The 21,445-nt window shown below is 34.0% G+C and overlaps 1 protein-coding gene across 3 annotated transcripts in view; it reads right to left on the bottom strand.

The window, feature by feature from the left end:
* Positions 1-1,567: 1,567 nt before the first annotated feature.
* LOC139113130 (A-type potassium channel modulatory protein KCNIP1) overlaps positions 1,568-21,445 on the bottom strand; it is an 86,854-nt gene continuing 66,976 nt past the window's right edge. For 2 of the 3 annotated variants that reach the window (XM_070674057.1, XM_070674056.1), the window contains exons 3-7: positions 20,828-21,145; positions 14,732-14,920; positions 11,091-11,164; positions 6,985-7,197; positions 1,568-2,734 (exon numbers count right to left, since the gene is read on the bottom strand). In XM_070674057.1, the coding sequence (XP_070530158.1) occupies positions 2,624-2,734; positions 6,985-7,197; positions 11,091-11,164; positions 14,732-14,920; positions 20,828-21,145 (905 nt within the window). In that variant the 3' untranslated portion in view covers positions 1,568-2,623. The remainder of the gene's footprint in view (positions 2,735-6,984; positions 7,198-11,090; positions 11,165-14,731; positions 14,921-20,827; positions 21,146-21,445) is intronic. The other variant, XM_070674058.1, reaches the window with a different exon arrangement.

Here is a 21,445-nt window from a genome sequence, read left to right as displayed (position 1 = left end):
AAAAAAGCTCATAACATATTTAGATTTAGCTTATTTCCGATTAATCATCGTGGGGTACGAGTATTTATTTCTTTTCCTTCTCGCATTTAAAACTAATGCCTCATTTTCGAATTTGAAAGTCTCTAAACAACACAGTTACCCCGTTTTTGTCTTTTATACACTTATTTACGTAACTTCAAAGACATGCGGTAGTGATCGAGTGATATGAGACAACATTCGATGTTTATCTCAATCTATATATAAGTCTTATCCTCTATATAGATAGGCGCTGCTAAAAATCGAAGAAATCTTTACGCCTGTGATTCTTGTCGTGCACAATCTGTGTTTCTTTCATTTCCTCACTAATTTTATTATTCGTATTCTTGTACTGTCTCTCCACGTTCGACATATTATTGATACACTGCGTGAATTGGAGTTATGTCAGTTTAATTATTAAGAAAATTAGTCGCCGCATCATGTTATTCTCTAGATCAAAGAATCCAAACAACTGTTAGCGATTCGCTGTTTCGAGTATTTTATAAGAAACGTACATAATGAAAGGATACTTGGAACATGCACACTGAGAGGTAGATATGGCATTTGCCGCGGCGACGGCGGTTAGCGTATCACTATCGTGATGTGCGTCGATCCTCACACGAAATCCATAGTTAATGTACCGCGAAGCGCCGACCGCTGAGAACCACCGAGAACTGAGGGAGAGAACGGTCCGACTACTTCCTCTCCCGTTCTCTCGATCACCATCCTGGACCGAATCTAAAGGGTGGTAACGGGGGAAGAAGTAGTGGGAGTGTTCTCTCCCTCAATTCTCGGTGGTTCTCAGCGGCCGGCGCATCGCGATATATTAACTATGAGTTTCGTGTGAGGATCGACGCACATCATGATAGTGTTATACTCTAACCACCGTCGCCGCGGCAAATGCCATATCTGTTTCTCAGTGTACACTAACCGCTGTCGCCGCAGCAAACGTTATATCTGCCGCTCAGTGTACAAATCTAAATAAATATAAGCCTTAATTATCACTTTCCAATCTAATGTCGATGATTTCGATCAGACTTGCTGGTCTCGATGCATCGTAGATTTTCTTTTCGTTTATCTTACTCGTTTACTCCTTCTTATTTATAGTTATCCAGAAGTAGGCAGTGATGGAAAATGATTAAATATACTTCGCACAAGTAAATCTTCGTTCATCGCGGAAGCCTTGGTCCAGTCTCCACGATTTGCGTTAGTTAATTATAATAAAATGTATATTTCACGTATATTCGGCAATGGATCATTCTAATGCCAGATCGATAGAAAGAAGCTTCTTGCTTCGAATATTCTCTTTCAATTTTTTTTTCTGAAATTAATCCAATTCACTTCTCTCTCTTTAGCAGCACACAGTCTTTACAATCTAGAATCTTACAATGATAGTACGTTTACCTGTCACAAAAATAAATATTTTTGATATCTTACCATCTACATGCTTACGTACTAGAAACAACAAATCCCGCTCGACATATCCAGCTGTACTGACGGGATTCACGATAAACTTTTTATGTCTCATTCGTGAGTTGACGCTTATTCTCGCATTTAACTTTGTTTTTTTTTTTGTTGTTGCAGTTCTGTATGCACCCGGAACTCGCACAGTTATTAAAAACGAAGGCTACGAGTATATTCACGTGTCTGAAAATATAACTGAATGTATATGTTGTATTCTTATCGTTTAAGCATATAGATATAACTCAAACATAAAATAATTTTCAAATTTAGAAATTGTAAAGACTAATTAATGATTCATGAAAAAACTTTAATTAAATTTATTTAAAAATAAAAATAAAAATTAACGCGATTAACGTCGTGCCTAAGTTTTAAAAATATACATTCTTAATCTTTCGCTTTACGATAATGCAATATCGTCTTCTCTTAGATACAAACATCCGGTTCTAATTTCCGTTTATTCACTAATCACTTACTCACTAATGCTAAAGCTTTATGAAATCCACTTGCCGATACTTGACAATTATTGAGGGACCCGTTACATACATTCTTTTTGTAGCAGATATTATGCCGTTTGCATACAATATCGTTATTTTTTAAGCAAGTTTTAAGCAAAATACCAAAATTATTTATTTTATCGTCTTACTATGCCCGTTACTTGCTTCCAATCTGCTGTTATACATTTTCTCATTTGCAAATTCTGATATTTAATTCTATAAACATTCTATCTCAGGAGAGAGGGAGGCAGCACATCAATTCAATCAAATATTCGCTTAATTTTCGTTTCTATCACAAAACATCCATTTTTGTAATTCTTTGGTACATCTAAGTCACAAATTTTGGACTAAAACATTCCATTTATTTATACTCGTCGTATATTCATTTTCCTTATACTCTTTTTCCTGCATATCTAGAAATTTCACTGAGTAGATTGTATTGAGCTAGTACGCGCAAAGTGACGCAATGTCGCTTCTCGAAACAATCAATTCTGAAAAATCGCATATTAGTCGCTCCAGGACGACGGGACACATTTTGAGGAATTCCTTTCCTCTCTGGTCCAAGAAATTAAGGTACAATATTGAGCGATTTATTTCCTAATCGAGTGTTCCCTTCAAGTCCATGGTATGTATTGCGGACGCTGTGAGTGTCAGAAGGCAGTGTCCAGAGCAGCCATACTGGTTGAAATATCTGGATCTGCTCGACAGGCCTCCAAAAATTCAGACAGCGTCACTACACCATCTCTGTTGCAGTCCATTTTCTAAAATAAAATTAATTAGTCAGTAAAATTGAATAATTCTATTAGTACCACATTATATAATTTGTCATAATTAATTATTGTTTTTAATATAACAAATTGTAATGTACAAAATAAATTATAACATCACATGTATTGCACCGTCAATGCATTGTCAATTAAAAATCGACTTAACACTTGATAAACATTATAACGTAACTAAAATGGATTATTGTGTCAAAGAGCTAATATCATGTAAAACGTTATGACGAAATTATGTATATTTTCTATAGAAAAGTACGAAGATTAGCTTCATGAATCTTTGTTTTTGCATCACAATTGGTCAAGGATATCACGAATATCCGGAATCTCATATCTCGTAACTCTAATATGATTGACTGAACTATGAATGAATGGAATTACTATGAAGTTTAATTTAAAAAAAAAAGTGCCGGTTGACCTAGATTGGAAGGATCTACCACCGCTGACGTATATCCTAAGACGATATACGACGACGAAAAAGCATGTAGACGTCTTCTCACACTTCCGCGTTTCTACGATGGTATGCCAATGTAAATGTATGCGTCACTTAAAGTAGAACTGATGTAAAACTGATCGACCACGGTCGCGCTAGAAAGTCTGTTTCTACTACGTCATACGTTTAAACAAATATATTTCAATATTTTTACCTTTCTGTACGTGTTTCAATTCAATTTCTTTTAAATAAAAATAAATATTAAAAAGTCAAAATTTATTAAAATAAGTTCCTGCATCTTGATCTTTCTGGCGCAATAAATCATCGACGGTTTCATGAATAATTATACCTTAATTAAAATGCAATCTTCGCAATCAAATATCATCTAGAAATGCAGATATTATATCAAACATTAATTATCTACGATTTATGGCAATCTATCAGATCGAATTAATTTAGAGAACAAATATCATTCGATCGAAGCTGGGTATTTCAAGTCGTTTCGTATGCATGTACGATCATTTGGATTGCATGTTGGTAAATCGGTCACTGGCAGGTGCAATTGAGGAAATTATTATTGCTTTCGCACTGCTAAATGGAGAGCTAGTATGTGTGAGTAGTTTGTTGGTCGTGTACCGTCGAATAGGATTAATTGATATCACGATTTACTACTGGCCAAATCGAACATTATCGTAGTCTTGTAATCGTATTATAATCAGCAAAAATCACTAAAATCATAAGTAATATAGGACTCTACAGAAGTATAAAAACAATAGACAATATAATATTATCATCTGCTACACATTTATTCAATTTCATATTAAAAAATAAAAAATAAATTTAGTCTTTATTTTCAACTCTTGTATTTTATATGTTATTTATTTATTTTTTTTTTTTAATGTTCTATTGTCTTGTTTGCGAATGACGTAACGTGGAAACGATTCAATCATAAAACCAAAAATTGGCAAGGTAGCCCATTTTTGTCTGTGATGAGAAGTACTGGAAAGCTGGCTGCGCAGTTTTGAGGAACAATGAAACGGATTTAATCGTTATCTGGAACGAACCGTGCACGAATAAAGCTCGTTTTTAATTAGTGCTACGAATAACATAGGTATTTCTGCGACGTTCATTACTCCTGCTTTTCTCATGATTAATTAGTATCAGTTCAATTGAAATAAATACTTTTACGAAAGATTAAAAATAAGTTGCTATCCTGTTATGTAAAAAATAAGAAATCACATCCTTTATGGAGCCTAAGCACGTATAAAATAAATTAAAGAGAAAAAAAATTGATAAACTAATAAAAATTCATAAGAATTTTTAAAGAGTATTGTATATTATTCTCGGCGACGTAAAATATTTTAAACAAACGTAGAAATGAATAAATGTGCAGCTGATTCAGATCTTTGAATTCTTTAAATGTATACATATGTTATCTAAAAAGAATATTGATGGAATTTTATAGAAAACCGTGAAAGACGGGCGAGTCATTCTTTCACCGCTCTTCAACAAGAGCATTGAAAATTTTCGTAAGCGTTCAAAGCCATTGTGCCATGGTTAGAAAGTTTATAAAGTGTCCACCGGTCCATTTTTCATTCGTGGCTTGTATTCATCGTTTGGGGTTAGCCTTAATAGTGCTTTATCGTTATCTTAAAAGGATCTACTAAAGTTAAAAGAACAAACACTTGAACGTACCGTATGTTTTACTCATTATAAAGAAAGTTAATTCATTATTGGACTTTGAGATCATTTCATTAAAGCTCACCTGCTGTAAAGTATTTGCGACAAAGATTTTTACGTCGTTATTAAAATTTAACTAAACGTTACCCAATACGTTTTTCGATATTAATATGGATATCAATGTCAAAAAGTGAAAATTATTTATATATAATCAATATTAATAAAGTTTACGTTTATATTTGCGTATTTACAATCGATTGCTATGCGCGAGAATGTAATATAATAATCGTGCCGTCGATATTCGCTGCACGCGACACGGTATGATGTGCCAATATGGAATCGCGAGGTATTATTCATGTAGCAGATGTTATTGATATTATGACAATAAAGTTTAACCGCAAGTAACATCTGTTCACAGAAATTTAGGTAGTTTCTAGGTTCCAGGACGTTTTGGTTTACGATAAATTGCAGAATTGATTGCAAACTGACTAATAAATTGCATCATACGAATCAAAGGGTCCAACTACAGAGTATCGGCAGGTACCTAGAAATAACATTTAATTGGTCGCCGAACAGAGACAAACCAGTTTCTATCACTGCTATCAAGTTGTTTCTAGTTTAGTAACGATAGATTAATATACCGATATTTAATAGATTTGTAATATTAAAAAAAATTTGTTAAAAGTATTATAGTTAAGTGGAACGTATAATTAAACAGATCTCATCGAATCAAACAGATATTTTTTTTTTCTATCTTCTTTTTAAACGTTCACCATGAATGTGATTAAAATCCCCGAGTGTCTTGTTTATTACATAACGTGTGTCAGAGCGCGGAAGCTGCAAGTTAGATTGAGAAGCTAGCGGTGGCTCCTTGAGAAAAGCCCTTGGGGCCTTTGAGGAACTGAGACCACAGGCAATTAGAATTTAAACTATCCACGTATATATGTAAACGCGAGGTTCGCGTATATACCGTGGTTTCGAGTTTAGAGCTTCATAGTACTAATCCTATCTCTCTTATGCTCTCGCGACCACCGTGTACACGACGAGTATGCATACGCGTATCGGTGTGTATGTTTCAAAAGCAGCAGCGCTAAACAAGGCGTTTACCCTTTCTGGTCGCGTCGCTTTTACCATCAAATTTGCGCTTCCTTTCAATGAGAATGTAGGAAGCACGTCGACGAATTCAATCTCGGTTATACAGAATCACAGATAAGGATCTAGAGGCGTGACGGCTCAACGTGGCACCAGATAATAGATCGTAAAACAGGCTTCCAATCAGAAACTTAGTATCTTATTTGATTAATTTAAAGCTTTTACGTCTAATACATTTTTAGATACGTAGTCCTTTTGCAACAGATGAACAGATAAAAAATGGGAGTTCTATATATTTTTTTTTTTTTCAACTTTTTATATCGTACAATGTTTATCGCGTGTTTTATCATACAACCCAATTGTTCTGTAAAAGCGTGTGCGCCTGTTTTACGTCATTTGATTGTCAGCACGACCGTGCGCATCACATTCTAAAATAAAAACAAAATCGTTAACTCTTTGAACTCCATTTGTCATAGAATTGATGAAGTGTGTAACATATATCGGGCAGACAGAAGACACGTCATCCGCGCAAATTGTCTCTGTAAAACAGATTGCTCCTTTTTTCGCCTGTAGCGGCGGAGATAGGTGAAAAGACCGAGTGCACTGTGGGCATTGTCATCCGCAGCTAACAATGTGACAGCTTCTAAAAAGAAAGGCTCGTTCCTGTCTTATAGATATACTCCTCGCAGGCGCTCGTTTTATCTCGTTGAAATGAACAAATTATCGATAATCATTGCACGTTTGAAAGAGATACGAGATTCGTTAATTTAATTGTTATTCTTCGCCGAAGCTCCAAACTAATTGGTTTTTTTTTTTTAATATATAATAATATTTATTTAATAAACTGTAAGTATTTTATAAATTAATTATAAATTTATTAATTTTGTTTTCGATTCAAATTTTTTAAAAACTCGTGAGATTGTTGCCTGCTCGTAATATCTATTTTATAATACATCGAATAACACGAGAGCTCTAAAATTTTCTATTAATACGAATGCTACAAAGGATTTAGGTTTATTTTTCCTACCTGAAACATACGATCCACTCTCTCACGTACACCCTCATGATCTAAGTTGGGATCAGCAAATTTTCCCATCAGCTCGTATACGGCATTCACAATGTCCGTCATCTCCTCCCTCGTGATACAACCGTCGCCGTTGATATCGTAAAGTGAGAACGTCCAACGAAGTTTTTCGTCTATTGAGCCACGAGATAGTATACTCAAGCCCGTAACAAAATCCTGGAACATAAAAACAAAGAATAGAAACAGAACACAACACCATAAGATATTTAGAGTCATATATTTTGCAAAGATCCATTCGCTTCTCATACACGTCTCATTTATTTTCGATTTTCTATTTTCTATTTGATATCCAGCGTATTTCATGTTTAAACTATTTTTACGTTAAGATAATTAAACCTGCATTTAATTGCGTAATAATTGAATTAATAACGCTAATGGAGAATAGGGTGGTAAACTTTATGCTTGTTGGCTGAATAACGGTGCGATGCCGAACTTGGAATGAAACGTACAGATGTGAGCACATACCGCACAAGATTTGTGGGCGCATTGATTATGCAACTTGTAACACCTGCTACCACGTTATGTGAGGTCGAAGAATGCGATTGTTTTACGTCTTTACAATAAAGCGTTATTATTTTTGGTACACTATTTTTCTTCCAGCTTTTCGCTCTTACAGCTGAAACATCTTACAGATATTTAAATAAATTTTTTTTTTTTCTTATCGCGATAAGAAAAAGAGTTTATTGAATTATTCGTGTATAAAAGTTTTGAAATATTAAATGAAAAATTATTAACAAAAATTATTATGCAATCCAAATTGTAGCTGGAATAAAAATACATAGCTTTTGTTAGTTTATATGTGAAATTAGATTAAAGCACAAGCTTTTTTTCTGAGAGCATTCTTTCATTTACATTAATGTCACGAGAGCGCGTTCATGCAAATTTTGTCATGCAAAAAAGACAGTTGCAATAAGAAAGATTGGACAACTGCTATTTCAGAGAAATAGGTCGCTCGTACGAAAGCAATTTAGACACAGAAGGATGTTAAATTTAATCGTGCGGTAATTGGGCAAATAATGGTGACAGCGTGTAACGTGTTGCCTCATAGAGGATAAACTATGCTATCAGTCAGCTAAGTTGCGACGCAGCAATCCCGTTTCGTATTAATTTGTGCGCGTATGAGCGTGCAATGCGAGAAGTTCGCAATGCGAGATATAGACACACATTAGACGTGTAAAGTTATAATATTGCTGGCGATGCTACGTTCGTTTCTAGTACAATTACTAAGGAAATTTGTCAGGAATTCCGAATTGTGGCGAGTATAAGATAGAACAGAAGTGTGACCTGATTCTATTTCGGTGCGCTATTTTGTATAATTGCAACTCAAGTTCGTCATGTCAGAAACACGTAAGCATTTTGTATTGCATTTGAGAATGGTATTCATACTACGGTAAAACGTAACAGCGAATCTGCTTGCCTTTTCTTTAGTAGACTCTATAATTAATTAAAACTCGTATGACGGGCTTTAATTATCTACTAAAAGCAGAACGAGTAAAAAAAAAAAAAGAAACAGTAAAATCGGCAAATTAAATAAAAATTAAGTAGAATATTCGCGCTCTTTGGACTTACCATATTAAAGTTAACCTTTTCTCTTAATACAAAATTTTAATTAGTCTTGCAATAAAATTATACAAAGTTACATTGTGGATCCCATTCGCGATAATCTCTCAGGGCTTTTCCGAACAGGCGATTTATAGTGAAAGCCATTTCGCTAATTACATTTAATAGGCTTTGACTCTAATAAAATAAAGCACAATGTGCCAATAGGGTAATATACGTTTAAATAAACCGAAAGGCACTGTTTGGAAAATTCAATGCTCATTTTTTAAACTACTTAAATTAATTACAAACACATAACAAGCCACGGCATAATTACAGCAATAAAATTAATTCAGGTAAACAAAAATCGATAATTTGCTTATAAACCTTTCTATAACTGTAAAATTATTATATTATATTATTTGCTAAATATTACACATCAAATCTTAAAAAAAAAAACGTGAAAATGCGTTTTCAATATGCACGAAGCAGGTATTCCGAAAATAGTAAATCAAAAGGTTACAATTGTACAAGTATATGTAGATACGGTTGACCCAGTCTTGATCGTCTAAACAATGAAATGTCCGAATAAATATCAATGGTTGATCTAGGTCGCTACAATTATGTCGAGAGACGGGAAACGGCAATAGAACTCTACTCAATTATTCGAGGATTTCTAGCAATAAAGGACTTCACTGCATATTTAAAGATTCCGGCAACTGTTCTTTAACATGTTTCTATAATTTTAGAAATAGAAGCAATAGAAAAATAAAGAACTAAATGATTGCTATACGTACCAATCGATCGTACTAACAATATTATTTGTCTTATAAAATACGTATATAAATTTACGAAACTGAATCGCAATTAGCTTTTAAAATTCTATAAAGATCAGCTGATTACACTGCCGCTGTTTCCGTAGGAAATGTTCCAACGTTAGAAAGTAAGAAGAATGAGAGAAATCTGCTGCAGAATAAGGCATATTTAAAAAAAAAAGGGAGGGAGAAAACAGGAAAAGCTTTGTGAGAAATATCATAGTTAATTAAAAGTTCTGGTGATGTTCGTTCCCCTACCTCCCCTATCTACTTCCCTTGAAGCAGATTTACTCAGTGCAAGCATTTTTTTTTTTCACGACACAGATGCTCGCAACGTGATGCACCTTTTTTACTACGTTGAATGTTACAGTCAGACAATTTTAGTTGTCGCTGCAGTTTATGACTTTAACTTTATTTTTGAAACACACGTGCATACTAAACGAATGCTAAAACACATTTTAATTACGCGATCGTTTCTTATAAACCATTATTTGTTGCTCAACGCCGAGATATTTCGAATATTTAATTATTATTTGTACAATTGACTGCCTTATCGATTGTCTTAAAATTAATAATTTTGAATTCTACGCATTTCTCAACCGCATGATTAAACCTTATGGTCACCGAATTTTTCACCGTCGTTCAAAGAAAGTGATAAGTTGGCGAAGAGAAAGGAGAAAGAGGGACCGAAGAAACCTCGAAGATGGAGGAGGTCCTGTTGCCCACACGTCGAGAGCGAGTGCACTTCAGTAAAGTATTATCTCGAGAAAAGGGGAATAGTAATCCTTCTTTCTCACACGCTTGCAGATCTCAGAGTGGGAACATATAATGCGATTTAAGTCGTGATAGAAGCTTTTGTATGCCAGCGAGTTCCGTAACATTACAAATAAAATTAAAGATCAGAGAATGAACGAGGATAACGTATGCATGACGTATGCAAAAAAAAATAATCAGCATATACATGCTCTTTTAAACAGTACTCGAGGAAATGGAGAGTTCTCTTTTGTCATAATCTTGTTGTAAATGTGAAAATTAGTTTGAGATCAAAGCGTATATGATAACAACTCGCGCGTAATCCTTAAATATGTTCACGCTAACTCTTCATCGTTACTGTCCCTAACTATAATATAACACTGATGAAAACTATACTGAAAGTTTGTCGCCTACTGCTCAATGGGGAATACGTCTAACCAACTGAGATTCCGAGATAACTTAATTAAGCATAGCTGAATATCAAAGGTTAACGTGAGAACTTTATCATGTGCGAGAAAAGAAGACGAGAGGTTTACATTAAATCTGAAATAATATCCTTCAGAGATGAAACTGTTTCACTTGTAAAACGCAATTCCATTTTAACGGTTTGGAAAATAATTACATTATCTTACGATAATTTTACAAGCGTATATTGTAATTAAATGTCTTACTTCGAGAATTGTAATATTAATCTGCATTACATTGACCTGAAGAGCTAAATATAGAGTGTGAAATTAATAGTAATTTTATGCATGCTAACAACTTTCAAAGTAATATGCAAAACGCTTTCAAAAGACAAAAAGAGATAAATTATGTAGAAAAAACTGTCACTTTGCATTGCAAAACTATGGAACAGATAGTTATTATGTGCAATACAATGATATACAATCGTGTTATTAAATTTCGTAAAATAATTATTAAATTATATATGCATAAACTCACCTCGAAACTGAGAAGTCCGCTGTGATCTTGGTCTAAAGTATTAAAAACATAATGGGCGTACTGGCTTGTATTGGCTACAAAACAAACAAATATTTAAGTTAGTTCTTCACATTCTATTACATTTTTAATATTATCAATTATTTAAACGCTAATTAAAGTAACAAGTTTTAAGTTTAAATTCATTAAAAAGATTCACTTAAAAATTTGTAACAATTTCCATTACACTTGAAACATATTCAAGCGCGTCATCGGGAGCTTATCACGAAAGACCGGGATATAAAGTGTATTAACTCCAAGTCCAAGTTCGGTAACATTTGCGAACTACGTGCTAGTGGAAAATTCACACAAGCATGCGACATGTCGAAAATCAATTTTCTCTTTCTCGAACTACTTAAAATTCATGATCTTAAAACGTATTAAAAATATTATAATATTTTTTACATGTACGTAAAAAAAAAAAAAGAATTTAATACAACAAATGAATTTAGTTTTATAAAAACTTATGTCTCTTATTTAATTTTTGTATACGCTTGTATGAAGCGCTTTGTAATTATTGAATTTAATAAGAATTTCCACATTTCATGTCATATTGTTAAGTAAAGATAAGTCATAGTTGTAATTTGTGCACACAATCACTGTGAAAACGTCCTTGGGGAATTGCGAAGTTGCAATCTCCAGGTGAAGGGTCACGTATTTCACACTTTGAATCATATATACGTACAAATCTTGCATGCACAACGAACAGAGCTAGCTTCAATCCTATATATGTATACATACATATACAATATGTATACATATAGTAGAGTATGAAATAAAGTGTTATCTGTAAGATATGTTTTAATGATTTTTAAATTATCTAAATACGTAATCAACAGAATACATTTCATAAAGACATAAAAAGAAATTATTATTGTAATATCGTTCTATTTTTCTATAACTCACATAATGTTTTAAAAAGAATGAATTATATATTTATGTGATATTAAATCTATTTTTCAGATATTTTACATATTTTTTCATAAATATATAACCATCGTTACTTATATTTTAGGACGTATACATCTTATCTAAGATGTAAAGATGTAGATCAGAGTTGTGTCACTTTAAAGATACATCAAGAAAACGCGAGAAGCAAGCGAATTGCTCTGGTTCTATTTAAACTAACGAATACGAATCGCGAATCGTTATCTTGGTGGAGTGAGATTTATCGCGATGCCATAATTCACCTATTCGACTTTTGACTGTCGAGGCAGATCTTCGTAATGTTCCTTTATTGCGACGACCCCGTATTCGATATCAGAGGTATAAATTTCGCGTGTTGAATTGCACGCGCGAGTTTCGACTACCCTCTTGGGTTTTGCCGGAAGGGTTTTAGATAAGTATAAACATGTGTCTACCCTCGATAAAAGGCATGATCGCTTAGAAGTATCCTTCCGATCTTTTATCGCGATGTAAGTTTTATGACAATTTCTTTAAATAATTCTTTAAAAAAGAATTGATTACAAAAAGCGCTTTTTAAATGCCCGTAAATCAAAGATAAAAGATTTATAAGATTTTAATAATTTTTTAAAACATAACAGATAAAATCTATATTTACATGTGCAATAAAATCCAATGTAGGCAATTATTTCGATTATTCCTTTTTCAAATAAAATAAAAGCACACGGATTATAAAAGCTTTGCTAGGTAAACTAATTAGAAGAGCATTATAAATAAGAGTCTAATTAAAACCTTTAATTTAATTACCATGCTACTATTTTTTCGTATTATTTCTGCCTGCCTAACTGTTCGATTTATATTTAATTAACACAGCACAATAAATAAACCAGGAAAATGTTTCTTTTGCAATTTTAAAGTGAAAATTTTGATTGTATATTCTATTACTTTTTTTTTTTTTTAAAAAAAAGATGTTTGTGAAAAAAATTTGTAACATATTTTCGAAGGAATATTTTTAATATTTCATGATTTTTAAGAAAAGTTTTGGATAATACCCAATTTATCTCTTCTGTCGACACATGGTGCAACTTTCTCGATAAAGGGGAACATAAATTGCTGTAAATTGTAAAATAGTAGGCGTTGAAGATAGACGCGGATGCCCGAACCGTCGTCTATTCGGAGATCTTTTTTCAAGGATTTTGGGCTTGATCGCTCGTAAATTTGCAACCGACCCTCCTTTTACGTCAGGCGGCAAACAAATCATGATATCAATCGACACTGTGCCGGCGGGTACAAAACTCGGCTTTCTGCCGAAGATAAAAAGTTTTAAACATCTTACTCTACTACAGCTTTTATAATTGAGTTTGTATTACTGCTTTAAACTTACTTTGCTGCTTTCCTCTCCCCTTTTTCTTTTCTTACCGTACATCTTAATTATAATTTTTGACATTGTTTTCAATTTTAGTGACAAAACAAGAATGCAAATTAGAAAATATTAAATGAACTTCCCGTTTAATAATAAATTGTACGAATCAATTAAACAAGCAAATTTCGCCAATTGCAAAAGAATCTGCAACGAATATTTAATGGTTGTAATGTTGTTCACTGGATGCTCCCGTATATCATAATGAAGTTAATTGATTTCATTTAAAACGCGGCGCGGCGAATGTAATTTCCGAAAATGCGAATTTTATCGCGTTAATGTGAGTAGTCATGGATAACATATCTCTCACGCGGATGGATAAAAGCGAACATTTGAAACGCAGTGCCACTTTGATCTGGGGAGTTCGTTACCATGGCTACTGTAACCGCGTACGGCGAAGGGCCGCAGTTATCCTGGTTGTTGGATTGTTCTCTTTCCCTCTTCATGTTGATGCTTTTCGACGCATCCCCAATACTGCAGTCGCAACGAGGAAATTTAAATGCGAATAAATGCGCGGCGAATAAATAAACTGGACGTTATATCAGTCGTTCTTTTGGCAAAATAAACGTCTCTCTGGTTCCCGGAAAATTCTTCCGCATCGTCGGAGAGAAATCTTTGTTAAAGAATAAAAGTTCGTATTTAAAAAGAGTAAAAGTAAACGATTAAGAATGCTATTGTTGTTGAATTTTCTTCTGCGGGATGAATTGAATATTTATCAAATATTAAATAATAGAAATGTAAATTATAAAAAATATTATGTAACGTTTTCTTTTTATGATTGAAAATATGGATATTCTTCCTTTTTGTTTATAATTTTATATTAAAATAATTATGACAAACGTAATAATATATTTGTAAGACAATTTCGGTAGATGTTTTTGAAATAAGACCTTCCTACACTAATCGGAAATGTGAATCCTCTCGATTGAAATATTTCGTTTTATCGAGTCCTTCCCTTGTAGTAGTTATTTCGTGGTACAGTATATATATTTTGATTCTTTGTACAAAAAATTCTATTTGACTAATAAAAGATATACGCATATCGCATAAAAACACGATATTGTTATTTTACTTTTTATTAAAGTTTTACTCAAAGCAAAAATATGTGTTATAGCTTAAACTTTTTTTTTTATTAATTAAAAATAAATAAAAAAAAAAAAAAAAGAAATTGCATTTAATAGCTTTATAGTTTTACGTTTTATTATTTAAACAAAAAAATTTAATTACTTTCTGTATTATTTAATAATCATTAAAACAGAACAATTATTATATTCCGTCTTACCTCCTTGGGGAAAGAACTGTGAATAGATGCACTTGAAAGTATCCTCTCTGACGACTCCCGTAGGACATTCAGCCTTGAAGCCGCGATATATTCTCTTCAGTTCAGCCTCCGTGAATCTGGTTGCTCGACAAAGACTGGCCAAGGAATCTGGTCTGTATCTCGGTGTTTGCTCTTCTTCGTATTCCGAGTCTGCGAAATAAAAGTAGAACCTGTGTTAATCACAGAAAAGAAATCGGCAAATTCCCTTCATGTATCACGGATCCATCGAACCGGATGCTCTAACAAGATTAAAGAACTTCGTTGAAAGGTTAAGACGAAATGCTACGTTTTAGCAAGATTTTAAGGGTGAATACAAATAAAGGCAGTAATTTTGATGTTTATAAAATCAGAAAAAAACATTTATAAAATACGTTAAAAATGTATATCATTTTAAAACATATTTATATAAACCAATATTAAATAACAATACAGTTCTGTTATCTTTTAAAGTATTTTAAAAAATTATTTTACTTTGAAAACTAATAAAAAAAATTTTCTAAACTATTATAGCTATACAATGCTTTTTATAATATTTAAATAAACTATAAATGTTTTGTTCTTTCGTTTATTGGTATCAAACGCGAGAGAATGTATGTAAAATTTGTAGAATAACCCTGAATCGACATCCTATCTTTCTCAAACATTATTGCCGCATCAGGATTCGATAAAACTTGACATCGTTTTCCCGCTACTATTTCTTTTTTTTTTTTTCAACGCGCGATACATCAATCGATGTGGGTATATAAAGCCCAGATTCGACGACACATTGCAGTTGCGAATAGAAATCTAAGATTGAATTGCAAGATTCAAACTTTCGTGTGATATTGCAATCGTAGGTAAGTTATAGGCACACGGAAATGTTAAATCTCATGACCTTAAGTTCAAAGTATTGAATAGTTACGTATTACCTATTTCCCATTTAGAAAAAAAAAAAAAAAAAAAAAAATATCTGTAAAAATTATTAAATTATAAAGTATAAAACAATGCAAGTATCAAATATTTTATACATATATCAATTAAATAATAATAGTTATTTAATCCTATATGATAGAATTACAAAGGCATTAGAAATATGTTTTATAATAACGAAAGTCGAGTGGATTTTTGTTTGAACGGAAGTCTACAAGAATAACGAAACATATTGCTCGCAAAATCTGGAATGTAATGCAATTCACAAAATTCCATAGCAGATATCAGGCAGTACTGCATTACTGCATCTTATTTCCCATGGGATAGTCCTTTTTATTCGAGAAAAACGCCATCGAACTTTTAAGAAACCTGAATGTGAAATGACCTTCGGTGCAATAGAGCAGAGCGTTTATGAGACCGGTACTGCAGTAAAATGGGAGCAACTGCTATATGCTCGACGAGATTTTGTAAAAATTGCTCTTCCTTGTAGTTTGAAAGCCATCCGTTCTACATATATATCATGGTTCATGCAATATTTATAAGATTTTATTCAACGTAGCGACATCGTGAGATCAAAGATGAGGTGAATTTTCGAATCGCTTTCCAATCTGACAATTGAAGAGCGAGCACATGACGGAATTGCAAGTTATATTTCGCACATATCGCTGTTATTAAAAAAAAAAAAAGTTACATTAATAATTGTACGTATAACATATAATTAGTTTAAATGTTTATTATCTATTTTACTGTAAAGAAAATCTAAATAAAATGTTCAAATGTTACTTATCTATTCAAGTATGTAACAAGAAAGATATATTTTTGAGTAAAGATAAATTTGAATGAAGTGATTTCGCAATAAATCCCTTCCACGTGGTGAAACACTGCCACGGGTAGAATTGTACAGTGGAAATCGAAACGTATCGTGCATACGATACCCTCATAGGATGGAAGATCAGGGCGGGAAAAAGAGAAATATTTTTGCACTATTTCCACATATACATATACATGGAAGCTTATGTTATGTTTTCCACGGGAAAGGTTACGGCAGTTGGAAGGTGGGAAAGTAATCCAGTGTTGGAATTTAAATCGAATCGTCTTGTTCCGACAGCAGTGAATTTCTCTGATTCGATCTAGAGACAAATGTGACGCAAGAAAGGGCAAAAACGACACATGCCGAAAATTGGTGCGAAACTCTCGCGAGGAGAACGATAACAAATGCTTGGGAAGAGAACATCTGGTGTGTATTTGTATTACAACTTGGAGAATTTCGCTGGAAAGTTATGACAGCACGAAATCAATTAAAAAAAAAATGAAAAAATAAAAAAAACGCCTTGCGTCATATAGAATAAAAAAAGTTTCAAATTAAAATGTTACTAATGTTTCTAAAAACATGAATTCTAATCAGAAAAATTTATAGTTTACGTAACGTAGTCGTTATGTAATTATACTTCCTATCCTCGTCATGGTTTCTATCTATTAATCGTGATAAAGATCATATAGCAAAATATCAATAAAAAGTTATATGATCTATCGTAAGAGAGATGTTTCCTTTTATTGCATTTGGTACAAGTCAGAGTATTTTAATATCACTTCTACACTATTTTCTCGAAAAACACCGGATGAAGAAAGAAACTTGAAATTTAATCTAGACGACTTGCTTCCGTACTCTACTTTTTCGTGTCATATACTCTTTAACTAAAGGGTCGGTTTGACCGAGCGTAAATAGGGTCAACGGTGAGGCAACATCCGTTCGACCCTACGTCTCATTTTGGAGGACGGTCTAGGGATGAAGACCGAATTGTGGACTTCGATGATTTCTCCACTTTCGAGATATTGGATCTGTGCAAGAGATGAAAGGTATTCCTCGCGGAATGCATCCGTTGCCGTCGCATAGGCTGGATGCACATGGGTCTCTGTTTCGTGATGAAAGGCTAGACTATCGGAGTTCCCGTCAATGCGTTCATCGACAGTGATCCCGCAGGAATCTATTATATGCTGGCAAATTCAATGAGAATATTCGACTGTTTGTAAATGGTTCCAGAGAGATATGCTTTTCCTTCATAAATGCAGTTACACATATACGTATTTTCTTCATTAATATAAATAAACTAATAATTTTTTTTTAATTTATTTCAAGTTTCTTTATAATTGAATGGCTTGGTTTACCTGCTAAAATCTTTTTTAAGCAATAAACTCGTGGCGCTTGTTAAGAGTGGTCACAGTGTTAACAACGTGCGTGATTATAATCATGTTGTGTCGCGCAACGTTCTATCATTCTACTATTTTCGCTGTAATATATTTTATTTTATCTCATTTGTATGTAATTTCGGTCCAACGAAACCTTATAATAATTAATTTAAATTATGAAAATTTTTGTATAATAAGTACGGAGAACAAGATTATATTTTAAAATACATTTTACAAATAAATGCGAAAAAAAATAAATTAACTCCACGCATATCGTATGTCTCACCTTACATTAATTTAAATGAGTAAATTTGTGATGACAAAAGTTTGTTAAAAATTATATTTTGCTTAATGAATTAGCTAGAATTACAACCGTATGTAATACACATTTTTGCAATATTCTGATCCGATAAATACGTCATTCCAATAAAGTTATGGTCGAGAGCAACCAGCAGATAACAAATGCAAGGCAAGCGTTTGCGAACGGTATTTCACCGTCCTTCGCACTGATACGTCGCACGGATGACGATGTTGGTTCCAGATATTTCCCTCATAAATTTGTTTGTGAAAATGTAATTTGCGGATGAAACCGCACCTGGACTGTATGAATTTTCATGAAGTTTGCGACCCCGAATCCTCAGGATACATTGCGTTGATATTCTGTCGGTCTCTAGAGTGTTGCGTGATGAAAGTACGCCTTTGGCGACCACGAGATACGTAAAAACAATAGCATAAGTTGACAGTAAAACCACTCACCATGCACGATGTGATAATATAAAAGTGAATACTTCATGAATTTTATTATAAATTTTTTAGAAACTTTTAATCACTATGAGACTTGAGTTTCAAGCTACCTCTGTTGAATGACGCATGTTCAAAATGAGTATTAATTATTAATAATTGTAAAAATAAAGATAAAAAATAAAACTAATATAGTGTGTCAACGATTTCAAAGTATTGTCAATTTTATTAAAAAAATATTTATCAAAATAAAGTTGCTGGTTGCTTAAATTCTGATTGAATAAAGATATAATTGAAAGATATAAATAGACAAGCAAACTATATACATGCAAGAGTCATGCAACATAGATGATCAGTAAAACATGTGAGTAGGGTGCAGTGTTGGTTAAAATGTCAAGAAAGCTCTAGAGGCCTTCACGTTTCCCAAGTAAGTACGCGAGTTACTTTTTTTACTGGTAGTCCAATAGAAAACAGTATAGAAGGTACACTGACGACAGTTTATCGAATACATTCAGGTTCATAAAATGTAAAATGTTATTCCCATATGATTTCTCGATTCTTGAATATATGAGAAAATAGAAAAGTCACCTTTTCCTCAACATTTTCTTATGCACATATAAAATTGTTTCATAAATTTATCGCTGTTGGGTATGTACTAGATATGTGTACTGTATTATTAATTTTGTATTTATGACATTACTATCGACTTAAACATAAGATAGAATTAAAGTTTAATTTTCTTTTTCTTTTTTTCTTTGAACGAACAATGATTTAACTTATTAAACATTTTTTTAATTTGTATTATGCTAGAGAAAACCATGCGTGTGCTACGCACGCATCATTACATTCAGACATTAGTTAATTATATTAATAATTACAATTGAGTGATCTATAGAGATATGATATGTGTATGTTGTCAGTTAACTTACCTTTGTAGCTTCCAGTTAGGTTAAGTAATTTTCCATCCTTCCTTCCATCCTTCCTTCCTTCCTTCCTTCCTTCTTTTCGTGGGAGTATCCTGGATTATCTTGGCGTGTTGTAGCACTTCAAATCACTCGATACTATATTACACTGCTCTGCTTTTTTATAATGACTGTCACCGATCACTAACGCATACTCGAAAGACGAACGACTAAAAAAATGACGGTAGACTATCACGATTATTTATCGTATACATTTACACTCTCGATATTCATAGTGTTGCTCACGTCCACCGAATCTTCTCTCGAGTCGTCGTCGATCCCGACACAAGAATGACTACGATGTAAAACTAGGTCCAAGTCAATTCCGACTTCGATTAATTCTCGTCGGCAGAACGATCGAAGCTGATAGCTGATTTACGCCAAGCGACGAATGAGACAAGCCCCGATATGTCGTACACACACGGTCCAGATAAAATTTTCACTGCACACTTGACCTTCCTCAAGTTCGTGAACCTCACTCGAAATGGGATGAGAACCACGGCCGCGACGAAGAAGCCTGGCAAGATGCAGATCACGCCCCGACAATGGCGATCGCCGGAACTTGCAGAACGTTGCTGAAGGAGGTGGGGAGTGAAGCGGGTCGGTAATGCCGGCACTTCGTGCGTTTCGTCCACGTCATAACCTTGACCCGTCCGAGGCACAGAGCGATGAGTAGAATCACACAGGAGAATCACACTACGAATAATGATCGTTCGTTGATTCCCGAGTCGACGACATCGACACTTATTCGAACGCAACACTTCCTATCCAACACGGACCCCGTAACAAATCTCGGCACAGCACGAGGTACACTTTACGTGCAAGAAAGCTACTGCGCATCTGCTACGCGCAGATTCCCGGTCGGACGGCACGGACCCCGTTGCGGATTTTGGCACAGCACGAGGTGCACCTTACGTGCAAGAAAGCTATTGCGCATTCGCTACGCGCATTCTCTGCCGGCCGGCACGGATCCGTCCCGAGCTTCGACACAGTTCCAGATACACTTGACGTCCGAGAAAATTACATCTGCGACGCCTAGCGCAGGTAACTCTTGCTCTCATTTACTATTTAAAATGACTAGTTTCAGATAGGATATCTAACATTAAATACTTAAGCACGATAATACGATAATGCTACAAATAAAGTTTCAATGTTCCATAGTAATGATCAACTTGATAATTTTTACATTTAACAGAAAGGTTGTTTCTTGCGTAAGGCACAACAACGATTTTTATTGATAAATCTGAAACAAATATACCTAGGGCAAATTTGACGCCGGTCCAGGCTTGTCTGACGTAGTTGATTAACCTCCTGTAGAGAGGCCTCGGTGGTCTTTTGGAAGTCCCTTCCTCTTCGCTATCATTATCCAGAGTTCCCGGTGGCGGCCCAACGCCCGATAGGGTGCCAGCTTGATTCCTTTTCCCGAGGATGTTCACGACCTCCCGCAGTCCAGGCGCAACGCCCTGCAGTCCTGGTGCGTAATTCGCGGGGGCGACGCCGGAACCAAAAAGGTTCGCGCCGCCCCCGCGACCTCTGCCACGTCCACGATTTCCGCGTCCCCAGACAGAACCACTGCCTTTGAGAATTTACGACACGATCAGATTCCTACACTTCTATTTAATAGTCCACACGTACTTTTTACATAAGTGGGGTATCGAGCAACATTTAGACAATCAAACATTTAGTTTTTACAGACAACTATTCGCTGTTTATTTAATTCATTAAATAAACTGCGTTTTTAATAAGGTTAAATTTCATGGATTTATCATAACTTGAAACAACGGTTTAAAATAAAAAAAAATGTAAGCATTAAAAAGAAAAAGAAAAAAAAAGACATTTTAAATAATTTTAAGAAAAATGTGAGCTTTTAATTTAG

This window comes from Cardiocondyla obscurior, linkage group LG02 (genome assembly GCF_019399895.1).
Source record: "Cardiocondyla obscurior isolate alpha-2009 linkage group LG02, Cobs3.1, whole genome shotgun sequence".
NCBI classification, from domain to species: domain Eukaryota; kingdom Metazoa; phylum Arthropoda; class Insecta; order Hymenoptera; family Formicidae; genus Cardiocondyla; species Cardiocondyla obscurior.
Note: the sequence above shows the minus strand (reverse complement) of the source record. Positions and strands in the feature narration are given on the sequence as shown.